Source organism: Ipomoea nil, unplaced genomic scaffold, assembly GCF_001879475.1.
Source record: "Ipomoea nil cultivar Tokyo-kokei standard unplaced genomic scaffold, Asagao_1.1 scaffold2926, whole genome shotgun sequence".
Taxonomy (NCBI): Eukaryota; Viridiplantae; Streptophyta; class Magnoliopsida; order Solanales; family Convolvulaceae; genus Ipomoea; species Ipomoea nil.
Genome location: NW_017619354.1, coordinates 1,651,551 through 1,665,094, shown reverse-complemented (window position 1 = coordinate 1,665,094; position 13,544 = coordinate 1,651,551). Strand labels below are relative to the sequence as shown.

Genomic DNA, 13,544 nt, shown 5'->3' with positions numbered 1-13,544 from the left:
AAACGTGCGTTTCTCCTTAAAAAAAAAAAAAAAAATCAAGTTCGATTCCCAGCAACAGCATTATGTTGTTCATTCATTATGGAATTTTAGTTCATAGATTATGAAATTTTAGTTCTTAGATTATGAAATTATAGTTCATCGATTCTGAAATTTTAGTTAATAGATTCTGGAATTTTAGTTCATTCATTCTGGAATTTTTAGTTCATAGATTAAATTCTGGAATTTTAGTTCATAGATTCTGAAATTATAGTTCATCGATTCTGGAATTTTAGTTCATATGTTGTTGCTGGGAATCGAATCTAAATTTTTTTTTTTAAGAAAAAACGCACGTTTTTAATAAAACAACTTCGTTTTTCCATGGTGCATACGGATGCACAGTATAATTTGCCCTCGATGTATCACAGTAATTATGCGAAGTGGGCCACCAACGCCTACGAACAAACACCTATGCACAATGCAAAATTGCACGGGGCAACTGCAATACGTGACCCTTGCCCTATGCGACATTGACAACTTGGCTCATCTCTTTCAATATCAATCTTATTTCAGCTCAAAGTTCGTAACCCATCATATTGGATACATAAAATTTGAATTCAAAATTTTATTGAGTGAAAAAGCATTTTAAAATTTTTACATATGTTGTAATCTAATAAATAATTACCGCTGAATGGAACATTACATGGAAAGAGAAAACCCATCATATGGATTGCAAGTTAACATGGAACATTACATGGAAAGAGAAAAAAGATTAATTTTTTTTTTTTGTATAAATGACATAGGTTGCAAACTTGTAACTGCATGAAGTTTGTAACCTTGTACAAAAGGTTGTCGCAGCTGCTATTACGATAGGTCGATAGTCTTGTGTACTTTTTTTATTTATTATTTATTTATTTTGTTTTGATGTGATGTGAAAGTGAGATCACTTTTGAAAGTGAAATAGTATTGCATAGATGTGTAGATAAAATTCTTCAAAAAAAATTATAATTTTAATGATGTAAAAATATGACATATTTTTGAAATTGAACGAGTATTCTTAGGGATAAATTTAGCCCAAGAGGCTAATAGGTTACAATTTTAATGTTTTGACTTCTATAAAAAGTAACAATTACACTTTGCTTGGATTACAGTGTTTTTCAACAAATTTCTCAAAGAAAACCAATTTTGATACCTCACTAATCTAAGTACTGAATAATTCAACAAGAGATGTTGTCATGACACCGAATTTCATTTTCTTTTTGTCGATTACTCCATAGACTTTTCATGTTGTTAGTGCATTACCTTTTTAGCCTATAACATTAATTTATTGTTGATATATCTGTATATGCACAAATGAATATTAAAAATAAGAAATAAATTTATTTATGAGTATGTATGATATATTATTTAAGTTTTTGAGATACACACTTGCCAATATTTATATATAATTTATAAAAGTTATCTAATTGCACATGATAATGTAATTAGGCCACTGAGCCTAACAAAACTACAACCAGGGCCGGCCCAGAGCGGTGGGCAGAATGGGCACCCGCCTAGGGCCCAATGTTGAAAGGGACCCCCTAACTTGGATTTTTATTTTTTGATGAAGTTAAGTGAAAAAAAATTTCTTGCATGGGCAGAGATTTGAACCCACAACTTCAAAATTACTATTTAACATTAAATCTACTTAATCATTACAATTATTTAATATAATAATTCAATTAATAGATACTCCGTATATATTAGAGAATATTAAATTAATTTATAATTAAATTTCATATAGGGGTCCAAAGTTTGAGTGATCACTATTTCGGGATTAGCTCAACTGATTTTTTTTTTAAAAATAAAGTCTTAAAATTATCCTTGAATTATTTTCAATTAACACAATCTTTTGAACAAAATATATATATATATATATATATATATATATATATATATATATATATATATAATCATTTTAACTTTATATATTAAGGGTCCTTATTTTTACTTTGCCCTGGGCCTATAAAATGATAGGACCGGCCCTGACTACAACTGAACTAACCTAGTGGAAACCAGTTGGCCAACGGACAAAAGTGGGAATAAATTCTCAATTAATTCCAAGTTTAATTTTGAATTTAAATGGCTTGCTGTTTCAGATGTTACATAGCCAAGTTTAATAGCCATGATCAATGCTATTAAGTACTCCTCCCCTATATAAGAAGGGGTGGAGGGCAGAAGGTTTTTACGACATGCAGTGAACAAGCACACAACTCGAAAATACACTTTTCAAGCTTCAAAATACTTTTGCTTCTACTCCTTTCTTAAGCCTAACTGTGTTCAAGGCTTTGCTCTAGTTCGTCGGGTTCATTCGTTTGGGTGCTCAAACATCGAACCGTAGCGCGTTTTATCCTGGGAAACCTAGGCCACGACGCTCCTAGCACTTTTGGGAGGTGGCAAATAAGGTTTTAAGGAAAGAGTGGCCTCTTTGTGAAGTCACAACCGAGGTACCCTCGATGTGCGTTATGGACCACCCTTTGTGAAGTGGACAGTTGAGAATGGAACAAGGCACACGGGTTTGAAGGATTACTACGAGATAGGAATAAGGAAATGTGTTTCCAATGTAGTTTTTCCTATTTATTTATTTTGAATAAATGTTGTAGTATCCTTGTAATATTTTTACTTGAATAAAAATATAATTGTTCCATTGAGTTGAATTTTGGTACATACGAATTATTTGTTAGAATAATGTCAAATGTATGAAATGATTCAATATGGGTGTGTACTGCATCACGTAGCATTATGTGGAAAATGTTAAAATGGCTTAACGGCCGGAGCTCAATGTAACAAGCGTGTTACATGCTTGAAATCCCGTAAAGAACTTCGGTTCTGGTTCATGTAGAACGATAAGGATTTCAAGGGTCAATTTGTCAAAAATTGGGATAGCTATATAATCGTGAGTGTCACAGCTAAAGTGTTGAATATTTTAAATAATATTCTGAGTACGATTATATAAGTTTGATTCAACTAGTCGGAAATTTGGTTGATTTGTTTTTGTTAATTGTGTTATAATCAATTTGATCAAAAATTCGAATTATACTAGTATGAAATAAAATTTGAGACAAATTGTTGGGACGTCAAATTAAGCTTGAGCTTAACGGAAAATGCTAATTAAATTTAGCATTGTTAAAGTGCTACTTGAAGTGCTTAATAGCACTGGACGTCCAAAATGTTGAATTAGCATTGTGCAATGGGCTAATTAAATTTAGCGTTGTAAAGTGCTTCGTGACTAGCACGAAAGGAGGTTTGGCTAATTGTCTAATTAGCTAATAATTCTAGTGCTAGGTAGCACTGAAATTATAAATTAAGCAACCGAATGTTGCTATAAGTTTATAATTTAAAGCAATAGAGATTGCTTTGGAATCGATGCGTTAGTTTAGAAGCAATGATTCGTGATTGGAATAACATGTTTCGTGCTTCATTACTAAGCACTGATTCGTGCTTCAATTTCGGAAGCACTGGTTCGGGTTTGTGGCCTTTCGGTCAAAAACCGAATGGATTTGTAAAGGCTAATCTGTTAGCTTCTATGAGATGTGCTAATGTGTAGCACATATTTATTCTTTATAAGAATAAAGAGAAAAACCAAATTAATCATGGATTAATGCGGTTACGAACGATCGATGTAGTGAATATGAAACACCTATTGGTGATTTCTGCGCAAGCCTTGGTATTGTACTCGAGCATACGACACGGTATTCACCTCAATCGAACGTTGTTGCCGAACATAAATATCAAGACGTTGATAAGTTCGGGTCTACCTCAAAGTATGTGGTGTGAGACAATACTTTGGACAAGTAAGTACCTTTTAAATAAGGTTACCCGCATGAAATTCTTACGAATTCTGGGTACGTAGGAGGTTTTCCTACTAATGCCTGAAATGTGGGGGTGTTTGCCAAAGGTGTATATTGGTTCTTAGTACACGAGCCCTATAGTTTGGATGTACATAAGAACACGATAAATTGAATCTAAGAAATTCATTATTCTTTATAAAATGTATCTCTGTGAAGGTTCAATAAAAGGACCTAGCACGTTGAAATGAACTTTCGGCGTAGCTATGGTTGAAGGGTATGAAAGAGAACCTGGACTCAAAGCTAGACGTAGCAAGAGAGCTAGGATTGAAAAATCCTTTGGTTCATATTTTCTAACGTACATGTTAAAATGTGATGAGCACAGTCTAACTTGTTTACTATAAAATGAGCTGAATTTTCTGACATGGTTGTTAGAAAACGAGCCTCGAACGTATGTAGAAGCGTTGACTTCTACAGGTGGACCAACACGAGAGAGGCTACCGAGAGTGAAGTAGATTCTATCTTAGAGAATCATACTTTGAACTGGTTGATCGTCTATCGGGTTGTAGAACCTTTGGATCCTAATGGATCACTAGTTGAAAGATAAAACCGGTTGGTTATATTAAAATAAATGACCGGGCTTGTAATTGTAGGTTACATGCAACGCGAGTGCCACGGTTACTTCGATATATATTCTCTTGTGACGAGAATGGAATCCATTAGAATGATACTTGCCAAAGCTGTTTAGCGAGACTTGGAAGTTCATCAAAATGGATGTCTCACTTTCTTAGTAGACATGGAACGACCTGAGGGTTTGTGGTTCCACGATGTGAAAAGAAAGTGAGCAAGTGGTGAGATCATTGTCTGGTTCAAACAATTGCCTTAGTATTTGGCATGTGAGGTTTTGATCATGCAATGATGACCAACGAGTTTAGTATAAATAAAAGTGACAAATGGGTCTACGTAATGTGTATGATAGACAGTGATATCACTATTTGTTTATACATGATAAACTCATCGTGGGTAGAAACGAGATCGAAAAGGCTTGACTCAAGCCTAATCTCGCGCGCGTGCGCCGACACCTGCGAGCACGAATGTCAATGTCGTCCGAAAATTGATTGGTCTTGCGGGCTAAGTTATGCCAAATTTCGGTATCATTTTGCCGAACAATGTCCAGGCCGAAACATTGACAGTGCATCCATGGCTGAAGGCCAACGGACAAAAGTGGGAATAAATTCTCAATTAATTCCAAGTTTAATTTTGAATTTAAATGGCTTGTTGTTTCAGATGTTACATAGCCAAGTTTAATGACCATGATCAATGCTATTAAGTACTCCTCCCCTATATAAGAAGGGGTAGAGGGCAGAAGGTTTTTACGACATGCAGTGAACAAGCACACAACTCGAAAATACACTTTTCAAGCTTCAAAATACTTATGTTTCTACTCCTTTCTTATGCCTAACTGTGTCAAAGGCTTTGCTCTAGTTCGCCGGGTTCGTTCGTTTGGGTGCTCAAACGTCGAACCGTAGCGCGTTTTATCCTAGGAAACCTAGGCCACGACGCTCCTAACACTTTTGGGAGGTGGCAAATAAGGTTTTAAGGAAAGAGTGGTCTCTTGACTCACGCTAAAAACCCTATACCCATACACGAGCCATCTTTTCCTTCTTTCGTTTTGGATTATGCTTCTAAGCAAAAATTCTCTATCTTTTTTTATATAGTTTGGTTGGAATTATAATCTGTGGATTATAAGTTCCATTTGGTTGATATGTATATATCTTTTCCGTAGATGTTCATGCATATAACCAAGGTGATCTGATATATATATATATATATATATATATATATATATATATATATATATATATATTTGTGTGTATATATATATTTCGGATATATATCAAATAATATTTTATATACTTGTGTGTGTATATATATAAATATTATTTTGCGATATTAAATCGATTTTGGTTCATTATCACCAATCAAAGAGTGGTGCACCCTAAAGTTATTTGACCTATTAAATAGGTGGTGTAAATAGCAAAATAAATAGTGTGAATAGAATTTCACAATTGAATTTGCATGAGTAATGATTTTTTGTGTGACACATGAGAAGAGAGAAAAGTGAAAAAGTTACAAGTTGCGAATACAAGCACCATCTGGGCACGAAAATCCGCAATTTTTAATTCCTTTTTTGCCTGACGTCTCACTGTTTTTTTCTTTTCTTTTTTCCTTCTTCCCCTTCCCTTCTCTCTCTCCTAATTGTATTGGAGATGCTTTTTCCCGTTGTTTGATCTATTATTTTTCTTACCACCCCTAAAGAAAACCTGATGCGTGCTTCGCGTGCTGCTCTCATCATCATCCATAAAATAAAGTAATCCGGATTCACTACTGTCAAATGACTCAAATCAATTGAAAATTACAATTCTTAGTAACACTTTTAGACCTATTAAATAATATAATGCACTCTTAAAACGAGTAAAATGTCATTATATAAAATTAAACTCATTTGACATTAAAACTTTTATTCAAAATATGTTTTCTAACATTTGAGCACGACTTTTGTAAATAATAAAATTTTAATAGTCTTCGATTAGTGAAGGGATTGCCACAAATGAAGAAGCAGGCAATGAGCAGTTGAGCACAACTATGGTAAAGAATATACGGAGTATATTTTATTGGCCTTGGAAAGAACTGTGATGTAACTAAGCCTTATATCAACAAGATTTCACCCTACTGAGACGACGCTTTATAACACAGATCAAGATACAAATATTTGTTTTTACTGTAACACAATGGGGATTACTGAAAAACTGCTGCAAAGAATATACATATATATTAAATTCACTACAAAACTCGTATCACCACCCTTTCCCAAATTATCATCTATTGCCAGATTGTTGTTCCTCATCATCAGCCACTGCGTTCTTGAGAGTTACCTGGTCTCTTTTATTACCCGAGTCACGTGGATGGAGAGGAGCAGTTTCTCTGGAGGAACGATGCTCCTGCATAATGAGTTCGATTAATTGGATGATAAACATAAAACCATCAAGTTGCAGTATATTTTATTCGGTTTACTGTCAATATCAGGCAAATCTCAGTATCTATCAAGTTGCTCTGTAGTGTAGTGTATATAATTCTGTTGCTTTCTTGTATGGTTTCAGTAGATTGTTGCAGCATGCCAAGGAATTCACTGCATATTGGGTTTCCACTTTCCAGCACACTCAATAGTACAAACACCATCATTTTATCACTTTGGTCCCATCACATTCAATCCATGTGCTTGATCATCTAAAAAGTAAGATGATTGCTTGCTATTTACGTCTCGAAATATTTGCTTCCTAGTCACAATTCATTTTATTATGTCCTACACAGTATGGTGACACTGACACCTCCAAGTTTTATACTACCCACAGCTAAAGGTTATAAACACATGCTGACAGAGTGACAGACAGCAAAAAGCTGATGCAAAGCAGTTAAGCAGTTAGTGTTGATTAACATCAGAATACTTCAGTTGAAATTTTGAACCGAAGGTAAGGGGAATGGATAGCTTACAGCACGGAAAGGGAATTCATCAGCCTCTAGCATACTGGCTATTTGTCCCATCTTTGGTCGCTTGTTGGCGTCCATATCTATACACCGAAGGCAAACCAGCAAAACCCGTTTGAGGGCTCTTGGAGGAGGGTGTACTTCAATTAAGGGATCAACCAATTCCTCTGCCTGGCGATTTGCTACCATTCCTTTAAACCAGTCAATTAAGTTCATCTGGAGTTCAGAAAAGTAAGAATAATGTCACAAACATGTTTCCATTTATGAATCAAGCTCATGATATTTCCCCCACCCAAAAATGGTCTGCATTATCTTCCCATTTCTTTGTATTTTTATTTTATTTTTAAATTTAAGAACAGGGAGAGATTGAGATTTGATAAGGGAAAACTAGTCTTACCTTTCCAGGTGGTCTGGAATAATCAACCGGACTTCTTCCTGTAACAATTTCCATGAGCAAAACACCAAAACTATACACATCACTGCCCTCATTAAGCATTCCAGTACTGGCATAGTCAGGTGAAACATATCTGCAGTAATAAGCATGTTCACATGATTAGCACAAACCATATAGATGGATGATGTACTTCAGCTTTAGATAGCGTTTAGTAACAAGTAAATAGGAATTAGGAGAAGGAGCAAACCCAAAGGTTCCCATAACACGGGTGGTCACATAGCTTTTCTCTGGTCCTAGCAGCTTGGCGAGCCCAAAATCTGATACTTTGGCATTCCATTTTCTATCCAAGAGAATATTACTCGACTTTACATCACGATGTACAACTTTGGGTTCTAAACCTTCATGCAAATAGGCAAGTCTGCCACAGAAAATTGGAGTTTAGGTGAGAAAAGAACAGGAAGAATAAGAGAAAGCAGAGGCTGCAGAGAAATGCAATTCAAAATATACATGGAGCAGCTAAGATGTATTTCCAGCAAGAAAGAAACCATACAACTGAATGTAATATCAACACATTAATAGAAGGAAATAACTATACTCTTATCTCTTATCCAGAACAACTAGATGAAATCCTTCTTATACTGACAACTGCTTTTCAGAAATGTGGAAGGATTGTTTAAATTGCTATTATAGCTTCAAAAGCAATGTACAGAAAAAAATAAATGCTAGAAAAGATGCGTCTCTTGTGGAATAGTAAAATAATGTTGTGGTTATATGCTAAGATCAAAATGAGAATCTTCCTAGAAGGCAAGAAAAGATTTCTTACCCTCTAGCAATCCCAATTGCAATTTTCATCCGAATATCCCAGGTTAGAGGGCTGACAGGCCCTACATCACCATGTAGCCACTGCTCCAAATTGCCATTATCAACATACTCATACACAAGTAACCTGATGGAATAGTAAATGATGTGAATATGTGATATATTCCAACAAGATAAGTGCGCCACTGAGCTTTCAACACCAACAGGTCAAGAGAAAGTACCTTTGGGTGCCTTCAGCACAATAACCAAGCAGACCGACAAGGTTTTTATGTTTTACTTTGCCAATGGCCTCCACTTCCACCTTGAACTCCTTTTCTGCCTGGCCCCTATGGACACCCAGAAAAAAAAATTGAATGTAGTTAGCAATGGAATTCCCAAAAATGTATATGGCAAAGTTAATGTAATACAAGAAAGGTTAGGTGGTCTAGTATGCCCTCTTACTCCATATCAACCCTCAACTACTATTAGTACCAAGGAAACAGAGAGAAAAATGTGACTAATCATAGAAGTTCACAGAAAAAATTAATTCCAAGGAAAAAAGGTAAAAGGTTAGGTAATCTGGTAAGCACTCCCACTCCAAATCAGCCCTCAACTGCTATAAGTGCAATGTTTTTTACCTGGAGGATTTAATGTAGCCTAATCAAATGAAAGTCGAAGTCCCTGAATATTAAACAGGAATAACAGAGACATAATAGCCTGGTTAATTCTATTTTTGCATCTCAACCAGTGGCATTACACAAGCCTATGCACAGCTTTCAATTTCTTTAACACACGGCATTACTAACGCGTAAACAACAGAGTGTAGAATTTAGGGGCCTAACTAGATTTTTTACCAGCTGAACTACTTTAGGTAGTCTACTCAAAGCAGAAAGGACATTGCGGTAATTGAAGTAGCTTTTGCAGTCCAAATCATGTCACCCACATGCATTGGACTTTTGAAATAAATACAAGTGCGTGTTAGCCCATCGCTTGAGCGGTATGGCATCGAGTAGATATAGACATTAACAAAACGCAACAAAGGCCACAGAGAGGCAGAGAGGCAGAGAGCCAATGGGGAAAAAAAGTAGGAGAGTAATCAAGTAAGGATAGAAAATAACAAAAAAGGAATAAAGAGGAAAAGAGAGTTGAACTTTATTTTTGTTTAATGCAATTAGTCATATGAGAATACATAAAATCCGGATCTACGAAGCATGGACATTCTTTTGTTCAAAAGATTAGCCCGAAAAGAAATGCAAAAAACGAATTGGTTTTAATGATCTCGATAAACAAGAAGAAAACAAAAATTTCTGATCCAAAATATTGAAGTAAACAAAAACTCAAACACCTAAAATGCAGCTGACAGGTATGACGGATGAAGTTTCATGCGTTTCTTAGAGGTGACTTTGTAAGTTTGTATCTTACAAATGAGCTACGAATTTAGATTAGACTGAATAAACTGAGATTTAAGACTCACTTGTTGTTTAGCAGACTCTTCACCGCCACTACAGAACCGTCAGGTAAAACACCTCTATATACAACACCATAGCCTCCTTCGCCGATCACATTGTCGGTGGAGAATCTGTTGGTCGCCATCTCAAGCTCTTTCAAACTGTACCACCTGCCCCACCCGATGTTCGAGGCGTCAGTAGACGATGACAGAGCCGATGATGACTCGCTCCGACTCGTACTGGACCCGCTCCCTGAACTCCCTTTTATCTCCTCAGACTCAATTGCACTAACTTTCTGCGCATAAGCTTTCGTCTCTTTCACCTTATCCGCAAACGCATCTGTTCTACAAATCTGACCACGGTCGCCAGTTCCGATTTCAGATATCTCCTTCTTCACCAACGGCAACAACCTAGAGCCCTGCTCCACCAGAACTCGACGTCTCCTGGAAGGCCGATTCAAACGGAGAAACAGGAAGATCAGGAAGAAGACCGTAACCATAATGGCAACCGTGGCTGCGATTACGACGTAGAGTGGAAGTCCTAGTATTGGAGTTTTTGAGCTAAAAAAAGTGGTAGAGCTTTGATTATCGCCGGAAACCGCCATTTTCTCCGGCAGCTAGATTGGAATGTAAGAGACTGTGTGAAGAAGAAGAAGGAGAAGGCGATTACGGTCCCAGCATTTGAAAAGTTCTTCGCAGTCGGTGAGAGTTAAGGAAATGTGAATCCGGTGCCGCGAATTAAAGGGGAAAGCGCAACGGATACAGATTGCACTGTGTATAAAGATGAGAGAGAGAAGAGGAATAAGTGAATAACTGAGAGAGATGTTCTAACTCGTCTAATTAAGCCACGGTAAAGAGAGCCGTAGCGAACTAACTAGTCGTACAGACCGTTTGAGCAGAGAAATGACAAGATTATCACTCAATGACGTTGGATGTTATATCAATTTTTCGGTTGAATATAGTCATTAGCACATTATTATTATTATTATTATTATTATTATTATTATTATTATTATTATTATTATTATTATTATTATTATTATTATTATTATTATTATTATTATTATTATTATTATTATTATTATTATTATTATTATTATTATTATTATTATTATTATTATTACTATTAAAACAATTTCGTGTAAATGGATAACAACCCATTATACTGTATAATAATAAAAAAAAATTAATGTATCATTAATAAATGTTACTCCGTAAATTTTAAATTATAAATGTAATTTTAAGTAATATATTAAAAATAAATATTTAAAAACAAACTTGTAATATATTAAAAATAAATATTTTTTTTTTTAATTTTAAAGAAGGAGGATACCCTACTTTCATGTAGGAGAGATCAAACTCATATATAATGGAATAGACAAAACAAAATTAAAAAATATTTTAAACATTGCTAGATCTATTCCAACAATATATGAGTAATTAATTATTGCCACAAAAATGATAAAATATAGAAGAAGAAAGAGAGAAGGTTTTCATCCGATCCAATAACAAAATGTCAAAGAAGTTCCATCTGAATAATTTTTGGCATGAAACCTACGTGCATCACGTTGTAGGAGTTGGAGTATAGGAATTTAAATGAATTTCTAGAATAACAATTTATGGAGTAAACATGTTTTGCCCACCACAAAGGTGAAATTTCCCCACCCACCTCAAGGCTCTCACATAAAAATGGAAGGTAAATTACCTTAACTTAGTAACCTATTAGGTAAGAGGACCAGTGTGAGATTACACCAGTGAACATAGGTCATCATCTTCTGCCCCTCTCAAAATGAACGAGGATTACAGATGAACACCCAAATGAATGAATCCCTCTCAAAATGAACGAGGATTACAGATGAACACCCAAATGAATGAACAAGAACGGAGATTACACCAGTGAACATAGGTCGTCATCTTCTGCCCCTCTCAAAATGAACGAGGATTACAGATGAACACCCAAATGAATGAACGAGAACGGAGATTACACCAGTGAACATAGGTCGTCATCTTCTGCCCCTCTCAAAATGAACGAGGATTACAGATGAACACCCAAATGAATGAACGAGTATTACAATATACTAACATAGTAATGAACGAAAACGGAGATTACACCAGTGAACATAGGTCGATGAACACCTGTAGACACTTAAATTTTGATAAATATTGATTATTTATCAATATTAGTATATTTGAATATATTTGAAATATTTTGGATAATATTGATATTATCTAATTTGTTAATTAGATAATATCAAAAGAGTTTGAACTTATCAAAACTCTCTATCCTACAGCTATAAATAGGAGCTCTCATTTCTATGTAATCACACACATCTTAGGAAAAGTGATGTAAACATCTAGAAAAATATTATTCAGGATCACAATAAAAATGTGATCCTGAAAGTAAAAGTCCTTCCTCCTCCATATGTTGATGCATGTTGATCCAAACCTCCATTGAAGATCAAGCCATTTGAACCCGGAGGCCCTTCAAGAAGAACAAGCTATATATACAAGCCCTTCTTTGAAGATCAAACCACTTGAAACCCGGAGGCCCTTCAATGGTGGAGTGTTCAAGACATCGAATTGAAGAATCAGAGGACATCCAGAGATCTTGTACCCACACCCCCTTGATATTTGACATGTAATCAGAATTTTGAATATTAAAATATATTATTCAATTTAATTTGTTTACAACACCCAAATGAATGAACGAGTATTACAATATACTAACATAGTATCTGTCTTTCTCAACCTTCTGAAACTCGAACTCACAACCTTTTAAATAGAAATTTAGCTCGGATACCATTAAACCGCATAGTCTTGGCGCATTTGGTAATATATAATTACATACATTTTATAATTTTACATGATACACTTTTCTATTTGCACTTTGTCGCCCCGTTGTTACTGAATGAGCCTCTATTCGGTCAAACACGCATATTCTTTCTCTACGTACTAACTATGCTACAATAATATAATGCCACAATTTGGTTCTTAATTAGTTTATGGTTTCTTAAAAAATTAGTTTCGTAATCATCTAATCATGTTTCTAAATATTAAATATTGATCCCACTTAGGATGTTTCATTCTCACAATACTTTCTCAGCGTCACTATCGAACAATGTATGATTCTCACACGGTGGCACTATATTTCGGTTTCGGTACAATAATTATCTCAATTGGATTGCAATGCCACAAAAGTAAACTAATAATTATGAGAAATAATTGTTTTCATATTAGGGTTTGGTGTCCAATCGTTTTATACGGTGCAAAAAAGAAATTGCTAACATATACTCCGTATAGACTAGTAGGTGTGATTATAGTCTATAGATGAACACATTTTAAAATATATTATATGCTTTCTAGATAAGTTTTATCACTTTGTATGACATATCTTGCTAGCCAACTAATTAAATGCATATTTTAATGTAATTTATTTCGTCAAGAATATCTTAATAGTTTTTTAAGTCAAACAAATTTATTGCAGAGAGTAATAGAGTATTAACTTACCACAGTTAACTAATTTTAAAAATCTAAATAAAAACATAATAAGTGTCAA

General features: G+C 34.8%; 1 protein-coding gene across 1 annotated transcript; it reads right to left on the bottom strand.

Annotated features, from left to right (window-relative positions):
- Nucleotides 1-6,452: 6,452 nt before the first annotated feature.
- Nucleotides 6,453-10,829, bottom strand: LOC109162187 (probable receptor-like serine/threonine-protein kinase At4g34500). The gene is made up of 7 exons (XM_019310923.1): nt 10,016-10,829; nt 8,784-8,888; nt 8,567-8,689; nt 7,991-8,161; nt 7,747-7,876; nt 7,356-7,565; nt 6,453-6,805 (listed from the first exon to the last, which is right to left on the bottom strand). Exons 1-7 carry the CDS (start codon nt 10,591-10,593, stop codon nt 6,683-6,685), a joined length of 1,440 nt encoding a protein of 479 aa, XP_019166468.1. The 5' UTR covers nt 10,594-10,829; the 3' UTR covers nt 6,453-6,682.
- Nucleotides 10,830-13,544: the final 2,715 nt, after the last annotated feature.

Excerpts from the sequence above, each read along its gene's own strand:
- LOC109162187 (XM_019310923.1), bottom strand. The coding sequence starts at position 10,593 with ATGGCGGTTTCCGGCGATAATCAAAGCTCTACCACTTTTTTTAGCTCA. Across the intron at positions 8,690-8,783 it reads TGTGCTGAAGGCACCCAAAG|GTTACTTGTGTATGAGTATG; the intron begins GTACTTTCTCTT and ends CTATTCCATCAG. Across the intron at positions 7,566-7,746 it reads ATTCCAGACCACCTGGAAAG|ATGAACTTAATTGACTGGTT; the intron begins GTAAGACTAGTT and ends TCTGAACTCCAG.